Source organism: Juglans regia, chromosome 7 (assembly GCF_001411555.2).
Source record: "Juglans regia cultivar Chandler chromosome 7, Walnut 2.0, whole genome shotgun sequence".
NCBI lineage: Eukaryota > Viridiplantae > Streptophyta > Magnoliopsida > Fagales > Juglandaceae > Juglans > Juglans regia.
In genome coordinates, this window is record NC_049907.1 from 40,295,520 (window position 1) to 40,318,798 (window position 23,279).

At 34.8% G+C, this 23,279-nt stretch overlaps 2 protein-coding genes across 3 annotated transcripts; both read right to left on the reverse strand.

Annotated features, from left to right (window-relative positions):
* Positions 1 to 3,417: 3,417 nt before the first annotated feature.
* Positions 3,418 to 6,133, reverse strand: LOC108985526 (kinesin-like protein KIN-UA). Its single transcript, XM_018957863.2, has 3 exons — positions 4,580 to 6,133; positions 4,043 to 4,177; positions 3,418 to 3,918 (listed from the first exon to the last, which is right to left on the reverse strand). Exons 1-3 carry the CDS (start codon positions 4,586 to 4,588, stop codon positions 3,796 to 3,798), a joined length of 267 nt encoding a protein of 88 aa, XP_018813408.1. The 5' UTR covers positions 4,589 to 6,133; the 3' UTR covers positions 3,418 to 3,795.
* Positions 6,134 to 6,514: 381 nt separating this feature from the next.
* Positions 6,515 to 11,307, reverse strand: LOC108985524 (protein SIEVE ELEMENT OCCLUSION B-like). Of its 2 annotated transcripts, none has more exons than XM_018957859.2 (7): positions 10,924 to 11,307; positions 10,447 to 10,542; positions 9,792 to 10,237; positions 9,385 to 9,479; positions 9,128 to 9,258; positions 7,612 to 8,070; positions 6,515 to 7,442 (listed from the first exon to the last, which is right to left on the reverse strand). In XM_018957859.2, the coding sequence occupies exons 1-7, from the start codon at positions 11,125 to 11,127 to the stop codon at positions 6,846 to 6,848; spliced, it is 2,028 nt and encodes a 675-aa protein (XP_018813404.1). In that variant the 5' UTR covers positions 11,128 to 11,307; the 3' UTR covers positions 6,515 to 6,845. The 2 variants fall into 2 exon arrangements, with proteins under 2 accessions (XP_018813404.1, XP_035547857.1); XM_035691964.1 differs by lacking the exon at positions 10,924 to 11,307 and adding an exon at positions 10,630 to 10,896.
* Between the last annotated feature and the right edge of the window lie 11,972 nt (positions 11,308 to 23,279).

Genomic DNA, 23,279 nt, shown 5'->3' on the forward strand with positions numbered 1-23,279 from the left:
GATTTAGATCTCACATTTTATATTATATTAAGCCACATCATTTTATAAATTTATTTTTATAATATTTCTTATAGATGTAACACTTCGCTTTAAGTATATGTAATTCATCAATAAGATTTCCCTTATTTTATTTGATTTTTCTTATACACTTGTAGTATCAAATTAACAAATGCAATATGGCATGTGCATGATGATCGTGGCAAGTTAATTAAATTCATTGAGATGGAAACGGTGCAACCATTTGGTTGATTCAATGCATGATTCCTAGTCGATATATTTGCAGTTTTTTTTTTTTTTTTGTTGTTGTCGTCGTCGTCGTTTGCAGAGGGATTTTCAGAAATGTTAAAATAATGAAACTCCGTTAGTCAATTTTTAAGGTGATTCAAACCAGTCAATATTAATATAGACCTTTATCTTGGTTGAGAGCCAATTTATTAATCCAATTAATTGCCGTTTCATAGTTTTTACTTTTTATCATATGTGAGCGGTATTTAGGTTTTTGTTGGGCCTCTCTTTTTAAATCTACCGTTTTTATTATTATTAACGTAAATCTTTACCAAATATCGTCCAAAAGATCAGCTGCACGGAGCTGCATGGTGAGAGTACTAAAGTAACGAATAAATATGCAAGCAGAATGTTTGACAAAATGCCAAAAAGAAAATTCCTCTCATTCACAGTATCATATTTCGAATTGTATTTCCTTACTTACATCACAGTCCAATTTATACACAGAATGAATAACAACCCAAGAGATATAATTGGTACACGTCATAGGCAATTGTCAGAATCAGATATAACACTTCTAGAGGCTTCAGACGTCTAGCATTGTGAGAAGATTCTGCAAGCATAGTGGAAGTTGCATGTCCATGATCCAGGTCACCTTCAGTGACTGTTTTAGCTGCTAAAGAGGTGGAATTGCTGTGAACCAGGTCAGCATATTTGACTGTCTTAACAGAGAGCAACGGCATGCTAGAATCTAAAGGGCATGATGAGAAGAAGCCATCGAAGATAAGAAAATAGATAAGAGGTTGGGCTTAATTCCCCTTTATTCATATCATGCCTGTAAAGAAGATATGCTAAAGTCGATCAGCTTAGGATAATTTTAAAATATATATATTTTCTATTAACTTTTGAGTTTTGTGTGACCCATCTCAAGATAGTGACGACTGAATATGGGTCACTATGCTAAAGAAGATGCGTCACTATCTCAAGATGAGTGACGACTGAATATATAATACCAGTACTTCAACATCAAACTTTAAATTCTTTCAACTCGTCTCATCTAATCATTGTGATTTTTTCAAATTTTTATATAAAATATATTTAATAAATAATTTAATTTTTTTTAATTTTAAAATAATAATAATATTAAAAAATAATATCTTAACAATATTTTATTTAACATCTTAACTCATCTCATCTCATCTCACTATCCAAACCTCCACTAAGTATAATAATATTTGTGGGACCAAACTCTCAACTTTCAAGGATCCGCATATTGACAAAGCGGAAGACTGGAAGTTAAAGATCAATCTAAACGGCCATTTGCAGCCAGCCAACATATATATATATATAATATGTATATATGTGATCCTTTTTATGCTGTGGCATAATTCTTATGCAAGTATCACGTTGGTTTAAATTAAGGTGGTAAATATGAAGAAGAAAAGAATAACGACAAGCGTCAATGATGTATGAATGCTATCTACAAAAGTTTATCATCTCGGGGGAAAAAATGATATGCCGAGGACTAGAAAAGAAATCTGTCTTTAACGGGATAAAGATGTGCCCTGTGAACACGGCTAGCATCCCAGAAAAGCATTGATTGATCTTATCTGGAACTAGATACTTGGAGTTCAGTAACACGTATTTCTTTTAAAAAAAGTGAAGTTTATTATTAACAAATTAATTATTTTTATGTGAATTCTATACTTATATACTTTATTCAAATAGATTGATGGCCGAGACCATCAATTTGGCCGAGACCAGCTCTTAGAATGACGTCAAATTTTAACGTCATGCCTATTGTGTTTGTTGTGGACGTGCTTCATATTCCTACTAATTAGTACAAGAAATAGGCTCTTTCCTAGCAATTTTATTTATGCTACAAAAAAAATTGCCGTAATAAGATACCATTTGTAGCAATTTCGAATTCGTCGCACGTTTTAAAATCCAATCTTCATAAAAACACGGGGCAGTCCCAACTTAATTATTTGCAGCGATTTAATGGATTTTAGTGGCGAAAAAAATCGACGGGAATATAAAATCACAAGTTGCAACGACATGTAATCGACGGGAAAGGTCTGGACGCCAAAACTAATTTATTTCCCCATTTCCCTCCCCTCCCGAGCCTTACCCATTTCTAAAATCATCTACGTTCTTCCCCAGTACTTCCACGTTCTTCTCTAATTCGGCTACCTGCAATTAAATCCACCCACTTCATACACACGACTTCATCTCCATTTTTGAATACGCCCCAAAGCTTCCGCTCTGACCTCCACTTCATTTTCCTTCCCCATAAAAGCTAGGGTCGTCGTTTTCTTTTTGCCAGTCCAAATCTGTGCCTCCATCTAGAAATCTCGTAGTGACTTCTTCTGGGATTTTCAAGTGTTGGAGGGCGAGCATATTCCACTAAGACTCTTGGAGTGAATTCCTTTCATGAACACAGGTATCGCTTGAACTAATTTCTCTATCTCTCCACTTTCATATGTAGACTAGTTGCTTTACAACAATCGGTACAATTTTCTTGTAGAATAATTTTCATCTATTTGAGTCAGAAAGCTTGATGTTTTTTGCATGAAAATGCCACCTTTATATCTGCATTTTTTGTAGGTGTTGATGTGGATATTAGATGTTAGTAATTTTTGGGTGATATTTTTAATTTGCACACCATAGATTGATGGCTTTTTGCATGACATCCCTAATTTGTCAATCATCTTGGGGAAATACAGTCATCACCTTCAACAAATAAAACGAAAATGAGCATACTTCCCATCCAGTTCAGAATTTATTGTAAAAAATAGATATTTTGCCAAGTAGGTTAACTTGTAATTAGTTAATAAATTATAGAAAACTGAAGTTTCTAGACTTAATTGTTTTTGGGTGTACCTGTTCTGATAACACAATTTTGGATATTATTGTTCTATGTTTCGGTAACCAAGAATTCCAACCGTAACCAAGGTGTACAAGTTGGGCATGAAACCACGGTATGGAAGGCTCAAATTGTCTGCCCACCATGCTGGTTGCCCCAAACCACCTTTTTTTGCTTCATGTGATGGCTGCAGTGGTTAGCTTGAGCCTTGAATGCGTGGTGTAACCAAGGAACAAAAACCAAGAACATGCTTTAAATAGCACATCTTAAACACAGTTCATGATTTTATCTCAAACAATTACTTGGAATAGAGAATACATATTCTTCCTCAAGTAGTAAGATTTTAAATCCCACCTTTTGCAGGAATTGAGGTGCCTTAGGAACTAAGAATCCCAACATTGACTTAATGAAAACCAACTTTCAAAAAATCTTCAAAAGTTTTACATTCAGAGTCCAATTAATAAACACTGAACAAACCCACAAAATTTATGATCCGTGATCACATAACCCAAGTATTAAAGGATTTCTGGCAAGACTATCTTATCAACCCATACTTCATTTCTACCAGATGAGAGAACAAGGCAAGGACCATGATACAAGATTCCAAGGGAGGACGTCAATGGATATCATCCAGACAAAAAAGTTAAATTCAAACTAAGCCACAGCCTTGTAAGTTCCAAATAATTAAGCATACCTCGTCAGCTTCAAATACTTATTTGAAGCAACTGACTATGCAGTATTGCTATTTCTCCTTCAAGTTTCTCTTTCTGGCATGCCTCATCTTCCAGCATCTTACGAAGCTTTATGATCTCTGAGTTCCCTGATGCCTATCATACCAAAAGTAGCATTCTACGTGAGATTAAGATACCAAAGATTGGGGAAACAGGGAGAGAGGATGACGACCATAGACAAAGCTGAGAAAATAATTGTTTAGAGATACATAAAACATACCTCTGACCTTTTCGATTGAGCTAGTTGACTTTTAAGACTATTAACTTCCTCCTCAGCAGCCCTCCTAAGAAGACTTTCTTTTTGAAGTAGTTTTTTCAGCTCAGAAACTTCCTCAATAGCAGAGATCTTGGAACGCTGAACCAATTTGAGAATGGAGGAATATCTTAAGAGAAGGTTTCACATGTGCACCATTTATAGGGGAAAAGGGACCAAAAGGATCAAACCCTTTGTATTCGTGAATTACAGAATCTAACACTAAAAATTTGGAAGTCCCCACAGCAATGGACAAGTAAGGCTAATTCAAACCATTAAAGAGCATTCTGAATCTGATAACACGGACAAAAATTTCAAACCTTTGATACTAATAATTTTACTCTCCTATTCCACTAAATAATTTTTAGTTCTTACTACTGGAATGGATGATATGGCCAAGAATGGCATATTTAGAGGGGCTCGGCGTGGTGAAAGACACTTCCAATTCATAAGTTAGATTAGAGTGTATGGAGTATTTCAATTTTTAGATCGTTCAGAAATTACCTCTGGCATGTGCTTTGACCTCCATTTATATAGATTGAGCCTTTAATTAGTAAGGCTTGACTTATGACTTGATCCTCTCCAATCATGGTTGGACTGCAAGTTGTTAGGACTTTGAATCCGTTGCCTTGTCGTGAGAGATTGATATCCTGGGCGAGTATCATGCGAGAGATCATTCATATTATTCCTTACCGTTACATCATTAAATCACTATTTATTAAGACTCCTGATCTCTCTGCTTCAAACGTCCACTCCTCAAAGGAAGATTCAAGAGGTATAGCCTCAAAGGATGATGAATCAAATCTACCATAACAGAATGCACATGTAGAATATTATGGAAGGATCTGGAAGAATATTACATAACAAAATTGCTGAGTTGGCAGGCTTGGATTCAATGTGCATGTTTGTGAAATACTCTCTGTTGATCTTTGTAATAGTCTATAAATTCTCAGAATCAGAATATATTGCATTGAGGAAAAAATGAGTCAGTCAAATATATATTTGAAATGGAATTCCATGAAAGAAGCATTTTGTCAAGCACCTTCTGTGCATTACCTAATTCCTCTGTATTTTTCTTTTCATTTCCTTTTTATGGTACCAGAGCTCTAAAAAAGACTCGCGTCCACTTCTTCTTTGTTTGCGCATCATGGAACTCAAAAAATCACCAATCAACCCCTGCATCACCAATTTGGCCACCCACCTTGTCACTGTAAAACTTACCATTGACAACTACCTACTCTAGAAAGCCCAGATTCTACCATTTCTCAAAGGCCACCAATTATTCGGTTTTTTCAATGGTTCAATTCCCATACTCACTCCCATAGTTGACGGTCATATTAACCCATAGCACACGAAATGGGTTCTTCAAGACCAGTTGATTCTTTTAGCCATTAATTCTTCTCTTATCTATATTGTTCTAGCTCAGGTGCTTGAATGCATCACCTCACGTGAAGCTTGGTCTACTCTCCATAGTCTTCTCTTTACTCAATCCTCTGCTCATATTATGCAGACTCAATATCAGTTGGCTACTCTAAAGAAAGGGTTGAAATCCATCACCGATTACTTTCACAAAGCAAAATCTCTTGCTTATTCCCTTATTGCCGCTGGTCACCCACTGTCTACCTCTAAGTTCAGAATTTACCTTTTAGCTGGTTTAGGTTCAGACTATGAATCCATAGTTACCTCTATCAAGACTTGGCCAGAACCACTTTCTTCATCCCAAGTCTTTAGTTATATTTTAGGTCATGAATCAAGACTAGCTCACCAAACTCGCTCTCTCCTCTCAGGAAGTCCTCTTGTGGCTAACACTACAATCACTAAGCCATTGTCTTCATCCACCCCATCTAACCAAGGTCATGGACGTGGATTTAGACGAGGACGAGATGGTGGTCGTGCTAACTTCCCTCAAAGTTCCGGTCAAAGTTTTAAAAATTATACCGTAATGGCCGGTACAGTCGGAATATGCCGAACCGGTACAAAAAAGAGATGTGTTGTGTACCAGAAAAAATATCGGCCGTATCAGGAAAGGGATCTCCAACCCATTTCTGAAAGGGATCTCCGTTGTATAGAGAGAAACAAGAGATCGTAAGAAACGAGAGATCGTAAGAGACCGTAAAATATATATATATTTTTTTTTTTTTTTTTTTTACGACTAGGATGACTCTTTCTCCCATTTTCCCATTTCTACCTGTTATGCGATTTTTGGCATTTACAATCATTATTCTAAGTCAATGTGGAATCGTTAGTTTATTTTAGGAAAAGCTGATCATAAGTATAACAAACAGATTGAGTGAATTGATAAAATTGAAAATTTAGAAAATATTTTGAAAAATGTGAGAACGCAAGAAGAGATGATTAACGAACATAAATTCTAAGAAAAGAATCATGTATTTAATAGGGAAATCATACTTTATTTCTTCAAATTGTATTTTTTTTAGTACAAATGAACAAAATTCTCTCTTAATCCTTCGATTTGAAATATAATTTGTAATTTACTCCACAATGATAGAAAGAAATCTAAAAGATTCAAATGAATCGAGCATATGAAAGTCCATACCAGAAGGATGCCACTTGCAAGCTGACAACGCAAGATTACACGCATATCCACTCGGTAGACAAAATAAATTAAGGAAAAATACAACCAAGAAATTATATATATCCACATGACAAACTCATCTTACAAACAAACCTCCGGATACCAACATATTCAACCACATAAATTTATTTACTCATACCATTAATTTAGCCCTCAGGAAGCTGGTGGCCATTTTTAATGCACTGAGTTGGCAGCACCATCAATGTGGCAGCACTTGAAACTGATATACGTCTCCATGATTCGGGGACAGTCGGGACATTTCATGTTCTCTGGGATTTTTCCACTGCCATTTGGGATATCAATGCGGCAGCAGATGTGAGAAGTGTGAAGAACCTGGTTGTGGTAGTCTCTGAAAGAGAGTTCGAAGCCTTTCTCCCGCACAAGCTCCTTCCATTTGTCGAACTCCTCCAAGACCTTCAAGATGGTTGTCCCATGGCCACTGAGCACCACACTAGACCCTTTGCTGAGCACAGCCCATCCACTCTCATTCTTGTAGGAGAGCAGCTTTTGGATCTCTAGTGTCACAGCGTCTGCTTCGGTCTTCCTTTGAGTCTTGGAAATGAACATACTCTCAATGCCGGTCCAGAAGCGCCCTAGAAGACTGTGGTTGTCCTCTCCTTTGCTGCCCTTCCCTACCAACAGAACCTCTATGGAAATCCTTGCTTCCTTTATCACCGAGTCATTGGCAAGAGCAGTTGCTCTTTTTGTAAATTGTTGGATCCACTCGTTGTCCTTGCCCCCATAGAAAAATATATACTTTTCCTCTTTGATCTGTTTGAACAAGACGTACATGATCTCAGTTCTCAATGTAATTCCAAAGCACAATACATTATTTCTTAATTAAAATGATTTGCAAGCAAGACTGAGACAATTGATAATACATTTGTGTACGTGTATGTGCTGTGCACGTGGGTGCACTAGATTCGTGAAAGGAATTTACCCAGCTCTCAATATTTGGGTTAACGCCAGTTGCTATGGACCCAATCCAATCCTTGTTACTGGAAAGGGTTTCTTCCACTGCAGTGGTGAAGGGGAAGGCCTTGACTCCCCATACCCTGATCATGTGGATTGCATTGTCACTTTCAACCCTTCCTTGAGGGCTCAACACCACAACGGAGGGCTTACCCTTGAAGTGCCACTTCTCCTTGATGAACCTGATGCCGGCTATTGGGGAAAAATACTGCACTACGTACCAAGGCATCTTGGCCCGCAGCATCTCGAACTTCTTTTGCAGGTCCTCCGTCCATTGTTCCACAATTGGAATCCATACAATCTTATACTGATCCTCCTTACTTATTAACTCATGAATTGGTTTGAGAATTGAAATGTCATCATCCGAGATATCTAGCCCCGAGATGAACAGTAATACATTCTTCCTCTTCAGCACCTCAATGCTAACCTGTTTATGCCATAAATTACGGATGCGGGGAAATTAACCCGTGTTAGCAATGATTTCTCATACATAGAAAAGTAAACTATTATTAATGTGCCACTTACGCATCTATAGCCAGATGATTTTTCAAAGAACTTGGCCATACAAAAGTCGCTTTTATAGCTTTATGAAAAGTACTGATTCTCACATGCATGTGCAATTCTTTTTTATCGTCGACAATGTTCCTTTCCCATTAATTTAAAGGCCAGCCCGATGAATTGCATATATTGTTCAGAGATTTTTACAAAAAGCGGTCATTGATCTACGAAGGAGAGATCAAGTAAATTATATATAAAATAAGAACTATACGTATTTCGCACCAACCAAAAAAGAAATAGAAAAATGGAATGGAAACGATGTAAAATGTATTATCTAAAAGTAAATAACGAATCCCATTCGGATTAAACCCAAGCCGGACGAAACATCTCAATTGCCGAGTGACTTATTTTGACATGAAAAATACTCTTGCTACAAAATGATTTGACAAAAGTAATTTTATAAATTGATGTAATTTAATGTGATTTGTCAAAATTATTATAAAATAGATCTAACAGATCATATAAAATCACATCAATTTATAGAATTATTTTTATGTAATCCTTGTGATTGTATTACTCTTCTTTTGACGTTACCAAGCCGACCCCTTATTGCTGTATTCATGGTAAGTTTTGTCATGTCCAATCATATTTAATACGAGACATATTTCAAGTGGTTAACCACTGTCATTGATAAAAAAAAACCACTTCAAATGTATTGATTGAGGATGACTAAATTTAAGATTAAGAGCAGCGTTAATGCTTGATTTTAACTATGTATGACTTGGGCTTAATTTTTATAACTTCAGCCAAAAAAGAATATAATAATCATCAATTTGAAAAACAGATATCAGCCACAAATTAAGTTGTAATCAAAGGGTTGATGTAGTTATGTCGTTAATTTGACGGTTCTGTTACTCAGGTCTTCCATATATATGCTAATTTATCAATAGAACATCCAAACATCTAATATTCGTAGATAAGCGTACCGGCTTTCTAGTAGAACCATCAAATAGCGGCTGCAATTTGTCCTTGGTGAAAATCAGTCCCTTAAATACCTCCATGACTTCCGTAGGAGTTCGAAAAAGTTTCACAAGCCTCCAATAAGCCTCTGTCTCCTCTGCAATGAATTAAAACCTTTCATCATTATATATCAAGTCCATTTTTAAGGCAATCAATTGATTAATAAGTGAAAAATGAACCAACCGAAGCTTGCATTCTTTCAAGTAGCGGCCAAGAAACTAACCTATCTGTTGTTTGCAAATCGTTATCTGCCTCCTAAGTTTTGAGACGATCACGTTGAGTTTCTGAGAAAACAGGGAAAGTTCCTGTTTCTTGCCCCTGTATATCAAACAGGGTCATTTTGACACTGGCAAGATGGCGTGCAACCACAATTATATTAAAGCTTAAAAAAAATACCATACCAAGGCTTAAGATTACTGTAAGATCAATTGGGCAAACCGTTTGAATTATTTTAAGATAGATTGTTTATATGTAAGAGAAACTTATTACTTTCTAAAATTTTACCAAGCATTCAGATTGTGATTTACTTCTAACTAAGAGTATAATTGGCATATGCAGAGTCATGTTGACCTGGACAACAGCTTATTCATCACTTACCCAAAAATGAAAAAACATAAATTAAGCACTTACTCATCGCTAGTGAGGCAACAAAGCTGAGTCGTGCTCGCTACAACGGTGATAATGGCCCAAAAAACATCCACTGGAATATGATCCACGCCAGTTGACAGAGCTGGCACATCCTTTGTGTCATAATTTGATAGCTTCTCTAACTCAAAGATGCATTCAATCACTTCCAGTGTGGCTTTGATCACACTGTTAAGTTCAATTAGCGCCTGGCGATGTTTCTGCAGATTTGGTCCCTTTAAGAGGATAGAAACCCGCCTCAGGGTTCCCACAGATTTGGCGAGTTGGTCCGATGACTGATTCTGAGCAAGCAGCCAGAACTCCCCATAGTCCAAAGCAAAAGCCGCTAGGGTCAGCACTGCTTTTGCATCCCAAGAATAGTTCGATAATTTGTTAAGTATTGACAGGGTTGTTTCGTAAGCAACTTCTTCACTAGGGGCCTTGCATTGCATCTGACATTACATATTTGATATTGTTAAATCGTGTACATGCGTAAAAAAAATAAAAACCAAAAGTTAAAATCATCCAAATTATAAGCTGATCATTCCTTTTTTTATTCACTCTTTGGTTTTTCCTTGAGTACTGACTTTACTGAGTTGAAAGAAGAGGGAGGGGCGCATGGAGGGGAATAAAAAGAAAAATAATGGTGATTTGTAATTACCTCGCAGGAAATACTCTTGAGTGTACACAGGGGTGGACTAAAGCTTGCTTTGGGGATCTTCTCGTCCAAATGTTCTACCGTTGCTTGGCTACCCTGCTGCGGGTCAAGAAAATAAGCTGAAAATTAGTTCATCTCATCTGTATACAACGTGATAAAGCTAGTGTTGCAATTGGCAAAACCAACCGATAAAATAGAAGTGAGCATGTCGCGATTTATGCTTTCTAGTAGAGAAAGAGACCAGCAGCCTCCTGTCCTGCTTTCCCTTTAACCTCTTGGTCCGATCCATTGTTCAAATAAATGAAAAAGTAGTTTTACCGACTAGCCAATTTGCTTAGCGTCTCTTAATCAAGCATTGTAACAAGTAACCTTATGTTTTCGTTATGGTGTAGCAGAAGAATGGTGTGAAACTGTGGGAAAACCGAACCTCCAGTACTCCCAAAACTAAAACGTTTTAGCAAAGTAAATGTGGTACCATACCAGGACAACATTATCGACGATCTGGGTGGCACGCTTAAGGATGTTCTCGACGATGATGAAAAGAGACTCAACATCAAACTTTTCATCATCGTGGACGTGCGTTGCATAAATCTGGTTCAAGATCTCGTGGTCGGTCGAGGTGAATAAGCTCAGGTTACCCTTATTGGGATGCTGGGAAGAAGCCGACCCCACTTTGGTGGCCATGTTGTGTTACACAAAATGATGGGTTTGAAGCTCTCTTTGGGTGACAGCAGTAGAGGGGGAAGTGGCAAAGATGGTGTCGTTTGATGCAATCAGCTGGCGTCGTCCATTTATATAGCCACAGGAGCGGTAAATATTATTGGGAAAAATAAATGAGAAGCCATGACTCGGTCATGTTTTTAGCATGTCCAGACTTCATATCACCACTCGGCGTGACTCCACAGTGTCGACACTGAAGAGTGTGGTTGGCAGTTTGATCGCCACTTCCTTATTTGTATGCAATCAAATAAGATCATCATCCCTGGAAGAAAGGGTAAAATACAAAAACTGTTTGCTCAATAGAAAAATCTTATAAAATTAAATTTAGAAATTAATTTGATATGTTAGACTATAAAACTCATTCAAATTTAGATCTGACATCCTATATCAAGTTAGGCACGGTAATTTGTAAATTTTTTTTTTTGTAATAATTTTTTTTTTATAGATGTAACAATTCTATATAAACATATGTAATTCATTAATTTAAGATCTGGCATATCTTTAGAGAAGGAAATAAATGTAGAGGCGGATTTCCCAATAATCTTCCAAGTACCTTATGCTACATCTTCCTTCACTACAAGGAAAAGGGTATTTGTGACCATTTTGTTGCGATGAAAAAGACTGTTTGCTATGAAAACAGACTCATTTTAGTTGAAAATGATCATTTTATTGAAAATAACTAGTCGTAAATAAACATTTTTATTGTAGTGCTTTCTCCAACCAACTAGCAACTAATAAAGAGTCAACTTCAATCTCAACTTTTTGAATGGCCAAATCTTTACAGTGATGTAAACCATAATATAAGGCTCGTAATTCAGATTCATTATTTGTCCCAACATCCAATAAGGCCGCCAACTCCCATCCGACCAGGATTACCCAGAGAGCTCTTATCCACATTTGATTTAAACCACCCCATAGAAGGTTTATTCCATTTCACAAGACAAACTCTCAGTGTAGAAACAACAGTTATCGGAATACTAAAATTTTTCAAAGTTCTTTCATCCCCCTCTTTAAAATCTTTCCCCACACACAATCTTAAACCAACCCAACCAATAGCTACTTTTATCGCCCCCCATAGAGTATCCACGTTATTCAATTTCCCTTCCGCGCAAGCTTTACATCTCCAAACACAAAGGAACCAAGTTATAATAATAGGAACAAGACCAAATATAGTACCTTTTGTGATGAATGGGTTGCTCTCCGAAACCATAGCTCCACATTAGCTTTCCAGGATCTACCCGGGTCATATGGCATACCCATAGTTAAGGAAGCTCTTCGCCAAATATTCATTGCAATCATCCATGTGGCGAGGACATGGTCTTGATCTTCCATACACTCCTAAGCATAACACTCACATTTAGAGACCAGTGGGATTCCCAAATCTCTAATACGTGCATCAACACTGAGGCTAGAGTTTAAAGCCCACCAAATTGTAACCGAATATTTCTTAAGAAGAGCAGAATGCCAAATCCATGAGGCCCAGTCAGTTTTTGGTGCACGAACACGGATGCACTCCCAAGCTGACCTAGATGAGAAGTCCCCATTCAACGTCGGTTTCCAAATCAGCACATCTGCACCTTCTTTATGTTCCCCTAGACCATTCAAAATTTCCTCCAACTTTGACTCCCCCACCAACTCTTTTAACAAGTCCACATCCCGTCCATTCTGAATTTGGCATTCTCTTACCTTTAAAGATGGATGCGCAGAGATTTCACAAGACTCCATAAGAGAACCTGATTTTAACCATGGATCGCGTCAAAAAGACACATGTCCATCCTTAACACGCCACCAAGCGTGAGTAATGACCTTCGGAACCATAGCAATAACACATCTCCATAATAATGAGCCTTTTCTATTATCCACCAAGGTCACATTCTTTCCTCTGCAGTATTTATTCTTGAAAACAATTGCCCATAGAGTCGTGGGACAAGAAGTTCCAAGCCATCTTCATGAATAATGAGGATTGAACTTCCTCTATTTTTCTTAAACCCAGGCCCCCTTCCAATGTGAGGGAGCAAATCTTTTGCCAAGCCACCCACTTACGGTTTTGCTTACCAATCGATGTTCTCAAAAAGAAATTACTCAAGAGCCTATTTAAAGATGCCACCACAATCTTGGGAGCTTATAAGACCAATAGCAAATGTACCGAAATACTCAAAACAACATGTTTCAATAAAATAAGACGAGCACCAACGGTTAAGAATCTATTTTGGCACCCGTCCAAACGACCACGAGTACGATTCAACAAATCATCAAAGTAAGAAACCTTTACCCGGCCAGTAAAAAGGGAGACACCCAAATATTTAGCTGGAAAGAAACCTTCAGAGAACGAGGTTAGCTGCAATACATTTCTTTTTTGAGTAATTGTATAGTAATTGGGGAAGAAAATAGATGACTTATCTTTACTCACCATTTGACCAGATCAGTCTTCATATAAAGCAAAAACGTCTCTGATAGCTTTTAGGGAAGATCTACCTCCATTAGTAAAGACCACAGTATCATCAACATAAAGTAAGTGCTAAATAAGGGGAGTACCACGAGGATGAGAGAAAGGAATAATTTTTTCAGTTGCGAAATTATGTTTCAACAAATGTGAGAGTTTCCTCAACCAGAATAAACAAATATGGCGATAATGGATCACCTTGACGAAGCCCACGACCACTGGGAAAAAAACCCTTTATCGATCCATTCATCACCACAGAGAACTAAGGAGTTGAAATACACTGCCTGATCAACTCACAAAAACGAATAGAAAACCCAAAAGCTTTCATAACGTGTAATAAGCACTCCCAATCAAGGCTATCATACGCCTTAGCCATGTCCACTTTAATTAGCATATTTCCGCCACAAACCCTCTTGTCTATTATCTGCATCATTTCTTGGACCAACGTAGTATTGTCATATATACTTCTCCTAGGGAAAAAAGGCACCTTGTTAAGGCGAGATAATTTTGCTCAATATGGGTGACAATCTGCGAACCAAGATTTTGAAAACACCTTGTAAACGACAGAGCACAAACTTATAGGTTGAAATTTTTCAAAACCTGTATGTTGCTGCATTTTTGGGATGAGCACAACATGAGAAGCTGAGTAAAATCTAGGCATTAGAACCCCATTGAAAAAATCACTAACTGCTGCCACCACATCAGTTTCAACAATATCCTAGCACGATTTATAGAAATCATAACCAAACCCATCAGGTCCAGAGCTGCTATATACCGGAATGGAGAACATAGCTTCTTTAACCTCTTGGATTGAAGGGAGTTGAAGGAGGCAATCATTTTCCCCCTCTAAAATAAAATTATGCACATACATCGCCAAATCTGGTAGATTCCTCTGTGGTCTAGCTTGAAGGAAATAGCTAAAAAAATCCACCACTCCTGAATGAATAGCTTCCGGATTGTTTAGACACGTCACATCCCGAAATCTCATTTCATGTACAATAGTCTTAGATGAAGAGGCAAAAGTCTTAAAAAATTGGGCCGACGCCTCCCAGTTTTCCATCCAACTAAGCTTTACCTGTTGTGATAGCCTAGTTTCTTCTCTGTGAAGCCATATAGCAAGTTGTTCTTTAGCGACTAGTAAAGCCGAATCAACGTCCTCTGAGAAACCACCCTGAAGCTGACTTTCTAAATGCTCAATCTGATTTTCCAAGGCTTGAATATTTGTCTCTGTGTGCCCGAAAACCCAATAATTCCACTCCTTTAAAACCACTTTCATCTTTTTCAACTTAGTAGCCAAACCGAAACAACCCATAGGCACGCCCGGGTTATTCCAAGTCTCTTTAACTACATCTCTGAAATTAGCATGCGAAACCAACATTTGTTGGAACTTGAAAGAGGAATGGCCATATCGCGTTATCGAAGCATGTAAATTAACATTTGTTGGAACTATTCTATCTACATTAGAATTTAAGATTGGACATATCTTTAGAGAAGGAAATGCAGGGGCGGACTTTTTAGCTCGTTGGGCTTCAGATCAGAAATCAGGTACATGGGCGACATTCCAAGAGCTTCCGCACAAGCTTAATGGATCTTGATGCCTTCAAATGCTAGACTCTGTCTCAGGTTTGATGTTTTTGGTTCTTTTAATTTCGTTTGCATATTGTTGCATGGTGTCCTTGGTCTCTAGAGGTTAAGGTGTTTCTCTGGTACACTTGGATTTTTGAGTTTTTTTCCTTATCTTGAACCTTGAAGTGTTCTGTTGTTATCACGGTTTTCCTCCACTATAAGTGGGTTTTTATTAATAAAATTTGGAAGGAATCACTTCTGGACATGTAATCCCAACTTTTTCAAAATATATATATATATATATATATATATGTGTGTGTGTGTGTTTTTGTAATTCATTAATAAGATTTTCACTTTTATCTTGGGTGAGAGCCAATTTATTAGGCCAAATTCCGTTTCAGAGTTTTTAGTTCTAATCTTATGTGAGGGGTATTCAGGTTTTTGTTGGTCATCTGTTCTTATATCTGACAATTTTTTTAATGTAAGCAAAAAAATCAAGACTTCATTTTGGGTCCACTCTGACGAAGGAGATGGTCGAGCAGGTAGAGAAGCTGACTGGTAGAAAACACAGAGCTTTACCAAATAATAAATATCGTCCAAGAGAGTTGCATGGAGGTGAGAACGTACACGATGGCATGCTAGAATCTAAAGCGCATGGACAAGAAGAAGCCATGGAAGATAAGAAAATAGATCAGGTTGAGCTTCAGCTCGAGGACAACACAGCTGTACCCTGGTCTGGATGGATAAAGGCGAAAATGAAAGAAAAATGCTACTCTACTGACGTTGGTCCCAACAATTTTTTTTTTTTTTTAATAATTAAGAAATTATTTTTTAATGATGTTATGAATTATTTTTAAAAAAAATGTTAAGGGTATAAAAAAATAAAAAAAAACTCAAAGCATTGCTCAAAACGAAATTAGTACTGTAACGACCAAAGCATGCGTGCGCGGAGAATTTTAATTATGAAAAATATTTTAATCACAAATAGATTATATAAAAATAAATTTATAATTTAACGTATCACATCAAATTACGTCAATTTATAATATATCAGATTGTAAAATTATTTATATTGTAAAATATATCTAACGAATCAACTAAAATATAAATTTATTTTTATATAATCTTGTTCTAGTTGTAGTCTGTAGAACTTTTTTGTTTTTTAATTAATATTGCTGGGGTAATTACAACTATTTTCCTTTTTTTTCTACAACAAATAATTTTTATTGATTGTTGACAAATTTTAGAAATATGATTATTACATATCTTCGTTTTACTAGTACTTGAGTTGAATACAATATTCATTATAACAAAAAAGAAAGTTGAACTTTTCGAAAACAAACTAATCGATCTCTCTAATTTAATCAAAAAATGATACTTACAGTCGTAAATGTGCAAGAGTCGTGTAGTCATTCGAAAAAAAGTGAATAAATATAGAACTTATAAAAAAAATTAATTTTTTAATGATAGATTCTATTCTTTTTTAAAGTGACTACACAATATTTACGCATTTTACAATTATATGTAACATTAATTTTTAATCATATAATGCCCGTTAAGAAGATAAGCTATAAAGTCGATCAGCTAGGGAAAGAAAAAAAAAAAAAAACAAGTAATATTTTCTATTATGTTTGGTGAACGAATGCCCGTAACCAAAACATGACCTAATCTCGATGAGTGACTGAGTAATAAGACCGGTAGTGCGTCAATAAACTTTACATGAAGCATGCAGGCATCATATCTCTCTGTTGGCTAATATTCAGAGTGGTGATGACGTCATGCATATTTATTACCTCATCGATCGATCGCACTATATATGTTTTATTATTAAATTTATATATAAATGAACAATAATATTATTACTTATTAAGTTTTTAATGACATGATATTTTATATGAAGATACAGTAATGTAATGTGTCCACACATATATACATAAATTATTGCATATTATATTTCTTAAAAATTTTATCAAAAATTTAAGATCCAGAATAAAAGCAAAATAGATAAAATATTGATATTTATGTCACGTCTCTAAATAATATTAAATAATTAATATATTATGATCATTTACTACGTTGTACGGTATTTCTCAGACTAATATTATAAATACTAATAGTTTTATAAAAATATTTTACAAAAATAAAATTCAGGCACGGGTTAAAATTAAACAAGGGATGGTTTTGACTTTTGAGAAAATAAGATATATAAATATCTGCCTATTCTTAAAAGTGCGTATAATGTTACTATTTATTACTGTTCATCGTGAACAGTAACTCTAAATCTGCTGGTTTTTTTTTTTTTTTAATCTTATCTTATCTTATTACTATTCATCAATTGTATGATGAACGATGAACAGTAAAATTTTTTTTTTTTATTCATGTGAATGCCAATGTGCGACGTAATACCGCAATCGTGCATAGGGAATGAGAGAGAGGAAGAAAGAAAAAGTGGAAAAAATATTGATTTTTAAGTTTTAAATGATCAATAAAGAAGTTGTTTTTTTTTTTCTTCGCATGTTTTTTTCGCATATCCTATTACTGTTTATTATATCATACACTAAAAATCAACTTTAATTTATACAATACTAATTTTTTATCATTAAATAAATGATAAAATTTTACTGTACATTTTTAAGAGAAAAAAACTATCTAATTAATTTGAATTTTTAATATAATTTAAATTTCATAATAAATGATGAACATAAATAAATAATAATTTTATTCTTATACATTAGACTATTTTAATATTTGAAATTACACTTTATTTTTTTCTTCAATTTGATAGATGTGGCAAACGTGCTTTTCTTTTATCAATTAGAAAATCTTACGCCATACAGGATTTTACACAAGTACCACTAATTTCAAAATAACCAAGCCATTTATAAAATACTAATATTTCATCATTAAATAAATAATGAAATTTTGTTAAATATTTTTAAAAAAGTATAACTATATAAATAATTAGAGTTTTAACATAATTTAAATATGATAATATTCTTAATTAACTAAAGAGAACTGCTACAACTAATAAAAAAGTAACCTGAAAATATGTCATGAATATGTATTTCATTTTTTTATTTTTCTTTTCTTTTTTTCATGTATTTTTTTAATCATCATAAACATTTTTAAAAAAATAAAAAATTTACAACATCATTGGATCAGGAGGGAATTGACAATCTATCTCTTCTCAAACAAAATTATTGAGTTCGAGGAAGAGATTAATAGATTCTTAGGTTTTCAGAAACTTTTATATATTTTTTAATATATTATTTAAATATAAAATATTTTTTTATTTGTTAATCTAATCATTACAATTTTCTTAAATATAAATTTTTTAAATTTAAAACAAAAACTACATTAAAAAATTATATTCCAATAATATTTTAACTTTTATAATATTTTTATTTTAACTTTTTTTCTCTCATTTTCTACAATCAAATAAAACATCTTAATCCAAATAATTTTATATATTACTATTCACAAACCATGTCACTACTATTAATACATCGATCCAAATCATATCTAAGGATATGATGTCTACGTGTGTTGTTTTTTGAAAGACGAGGCTGCTGCTGGTACATTAAAATTTTTAAGATTTAAATCCAACCCTTCATTTTACCACTTCTCATTTTTTTTTCTTCGGTTGGATTGCTTCGATTTATGCAGTGAAGTACTATCACTATCACAAAAATTCTCCACATCTCTTTTCACTTGTTAGGTACAGAAATTGAGTTCATAAAAAAAATCTCTATATACTACTTATTTTACTTATGATTACGTTTTCTTTTTTTTAATCCAAAACATATTTATATTTTACAAAATAAATTATTTTTTAACTGGGCAAATGTGCCTCGCACATTACCCAACCGCTAGTATATATATATATATATATATTTATATATATTTATATGATCAAGTGGATATGGTCCAGGCCAGATCAGTTAATGATAGAAAGTATAATAATTAGAGTCCTGCTAGAGCCATGTGTTTTTTAGTATGTTTTTTTTATAATTATTATTTATAGATTTTTTTTTAATATTTTTTAATATTTAAAAAAAATAAAAGAAATTTATAATATTATTAAAAAATAAGTAAAAAATTATTAAAAAATATTTCTTTAATCACGAAGTAGAAAATATTTTTTAATAATATTATAAATATCTTTTATTTTTTTAAATATTTAAAATTATTTAAAAAATTTATATAAATATAATTATAAAAAAAATATAATAAAATCAACGGTAACTCCAACGATCGCTCTATCATTTTCCTAATGAGAAATTCTATTTGCAGTCTCCACTTGGAGACTGCATGTGCAGGCCCTTCATTAAATGAGAAAAAACATCATTTCAAGAGGGATAGTTTTATAATTTTTAAAAAAATTTAAGATAAAATTATCTAGGCTTGTATTACAGTCTCCAAATAGAGACTGTATCTAACATTGCTATTTCCTAATAATTATCTGTGCATGGCCCCAAAATCTCTATAACTTTCAAGGATCAGCACGTTGAAAAAGCTGGCCTGCAGGTCCAGCTATCGATCTATCTACATCCTAAACCACCAACACAATAAATTATGAAGAAATTAAAGGAGAATGATAAGCCCACATTTCCTGATTTCTTAATTTATACTCATTCATCTTCCGGCCTAAACAACAAACAATAAATTTTTATTATTTTTAATGAGTAATCGAAATTCATTAAACATTATTACAAAAGGGTAATACCCAAGTCCAAATTAAACCAGTAGTCCTTCTCATAGTTCGTTAGCCCGCAATTATAGATCCGAAATCGGTGATTGGTGTGCGAAACACGATGTCAGAGTGATGTGAGCAAAGCTTTCAACCCTCTTAAAAGATCGATACTTTTTTACCCAATCCGAATGGGTTGGGTCGGGTCGGTTTAATCCCCCTGGGCCCTAGATTGCGAGCTGAGTCGGATCGGGTAAAAAAGGACTTGGGCGGGCCATGTTGCAGGCCTACATATAGGTAGGTATTCGCAGCTTGCGGTGGTTGCAGCATATGGGGGTAGGAAAAACGATCTCCCCTAAAATTACGTCAGAATTTTGAGTTTCAAGTTAGTGCATAAAATGAGCGCTTCCGTTTAAATGTTCGAAATAATATTACAGAATAGTATATAAATATTGTGGGGTCAGTTTTGTAATAATTTGTATCTCTCTTGACGTCAAAGACTCAAAAAACTGGGTGATGAACTGATGATCATATATAAAAGAATAAATATAGATAAAAATTATTATTGAGAATATCTATTTTGTATATATGATATAGTATCATTTAGAAAACATATTTTTTTAAGTGAGTATTGAAAATAATCAACTAGAAGTAGTCACATGGTGAATACAAAGTGTGTATTGTTATAATGATTTCTTTCTAACATTATTTTATATAAAAATTTAAAATGTAAAAGTGTTATATAAGTCTTTTATAAAAAATAAACCCATCATAAAAACAAAAAAAGATTAAAAAAATTATATTTTATGATAGAGTCTATTTTTTGCTCAGAGACTAATTGGATAAAGTTTGTGCATTTGGGACCTGATCATGACATGACTCAAACAGAAAATTTTTGCTAATATTCATGTCTTCCTTAATTATATCACACACTAATGTATTCCAAAGGATTTCTTTAAAAGAGGAAGAGGTTTGTATTCGTAATTAATCTCTTTAATTAATAATTAACCTAAAAATGATCTGTAACGGTGCAAAGATGTTCCCTGTGACCACGGCCACAGAGTAATTAATATCCCAGAAAAAAGCATTGATTGATCTTGTCTGAAAAGTAGATCCTTCGAGATAAGGAACACGTGGCTTAGCTACAGACTATGTTCCAAGAAACAAGCATCAGGAACCCCTGCTCGGTTGGAAAAAATAAAAGAAAAGAGGTGACCCCTATTAATCGTTTCATGCATAATCCAGATTGTCAAAGAGATATTATTCATAGTTGGTGGAGACCAGCTCTGAGAAAGAATGATGTTACAATTCAACTATTTTTTCACATGAATATTGTGTCCGTATTTTTCTTCGGTGCAAAACAGATGGCAGTCTTTTTTATTATTTTTTCCTTTTTTAAAAGTAGAAAAGAAATTGTTATAAAAGCATACTGTCAATCATTGTCTCGCATTAAAAGTAATCTTTTACTTATTAAGTATTTTGTTTGATAATCTGTAATTTCTAGTACATGGATTTTGCGGGCATGCATGCAAATAGAAAACAAAATATTTCTATATCTTCAATGTATCAAGTTGCTTTGCATGGTAACGAAAAATGAAGATACGTAATATATAAATGCATGATTTACCAATTGAGCGGTGCTACTCTACCGGTTGAGAAGCACCGCTGTTAGTTTATTTTAATTTTTTTTTAAAAAATCATATTTTTTAATATATTTAAATATTTTTAAAAAATAAAAAAATATACGAATATATTTAAAATTGTTTTCTTAATTGTTAAGTAAACAAAATTAAAATAAAAAACGGTAATCGGCCAAGTAGTATTTGTCTTACCAATTTTGAAAGGTTTTCACTCCCCCTTCTCTTCCTGACAACTTGTTACGTACTTACCTTCCTCTTCCTTTTCATCCACCCTGTAGTCCGAGTGAGAGGATCATTCCAGTTCGAAGGTGCATTAATATGAGAAACATTAATCATGTTGGCTTTGAGAAACAGATAACGATGACAAGAAGCTCCATTATCATGTCTTCATTTGTCTTTCCTTTTCCCACAGACATGATCATGCCTCCTTTGTCATCATTGAACAATAGTACGTCCTACAGTCTAGAGATTCCTTGTGGCAAATAATGAGGATATCAACGTGAAAACTCTCAGTCATGAACATTGGCGGAGGTTGACATGACTGTGGTTGGTGCATGTATTTCTTTTTATAGAGATAAGAAAAAGGCAGAGGACCGTCATGCGATTAAGCCTGTTCATCCGGGTTCCAACCCGGGAACCCGGGTATACCCGGCCCGGGACCCGGGTTTCAAACCCGGGCCGGAACCCGGACCGGGTTTATCCGGGTTAGACCCGGGCCGGAACCCGGATAAATCCGGGTTTTTCGAAACCCGGATTCCGGATTCCGGGTTGAACCCGGATTTTTTTTTTTTTTCACAAATACATGTAAAATAAAAACATATACATTACTTTAATTAAACTCTAATACATAAAAATCAGAAACAGCATATGTGTGTGTCCATATCAAAGCCCTTGGCCATCCATAGCCCATAAATACACAAAACTAATCACGATATTCTTTTACTTTCTACCAAAATTGCTGAATCTCATTGACAGGAAACAGCATATGTGTGTGTCCTAATGCCAGCAGCATTTCTCATTGTCCATTTTGCCCGAAGTCTCTTCCTTACTCCAACCACCCTCCTGAGAGAGCTGAGCCTTCTTTGCATTTAAAGCCTGACTGATTTCATCCCATGCATCTATTTCTCCATTTCCTGCAAAGATACAAACCAAAATGAGAGCTTTCCGTGCAAGTACCTAAATGGTATGATAAAAACCTACAGGAGGTGCCCAGAGCAAGGGTAGGGGTTCAGCCAGGGGTCTCTTTGTAACAATCTACTAAAAATAGAACACAAACTACAATGAAGATTGATGACTGAAAACATATGATATAGTGAAAGTTTCTAAAAATGTGATCAATCATTCATAAAGGACTTTGCAGAAGACCTTGAGCATGAACTGACAGATAAATGAAGAAGACTTGCATGTGTAGTACTATTGATTGGTCAAAATTTACCTATCAATTTACATGCTGCACAGTCAATAAAACTTTTCAGAAAAAAGAAAGTCGCCAAAAGGAAAATGTTGACAAGGATAAGGGGGAATATCATAAAAGCTAGAAAGTGAAACGGATGCCCTTGAGAAGAAGCTCCTTATACCACAAGACCTACGACTAGATGAACATGTAAGTGACTTGTTTACAGTCAACAAATCAAAGGTGTTGTAAAGGGCAAGAGAGTATACATGAAAGAAAATCGATATAGGTTCTTTGAAGATGAACCGACTGCCAATTGTCTGATAAAGGTGAAGTGCAGGCATGTGAATGCTGAGCAACCCATGCCGGTCAATCACTGCATTG

Bases quoted from the DNA above. Each gene is read 5' to 3' on its own strand.
- LOC108985526 (XM_018957863.2), bottom strand. The intron at 3,919-4,042 runs GTATGTTTTATG...TTGGTATGATAG, and splicing joins CTCAATCGAAAAGGTCAGAG to GCATCAGGGAACTCAGAGAT.
- LOC108985524 (XM_018957859.2), bottom strand. From the start codon at position 11,127: ATGGCCACCAAAGTGGGGTCGGCTTCTTCCCAGCATCCCAATAAGGGT. The intron at 10,543-10,923 runs GTATGGTACCAC...CTTGACCCGCAG, and splicing joins TCGTCGATAATGTTGTCCTG to CAGGGTAGCCAAGCAACGGT. The intron at 8,071-9,127 runs GTACGCTTATCT...TGGCATAAACAG, and splicing joins ATGGTTCTACTAGAAAGCCG to GTTAGCATTGAGGTGCTGAA.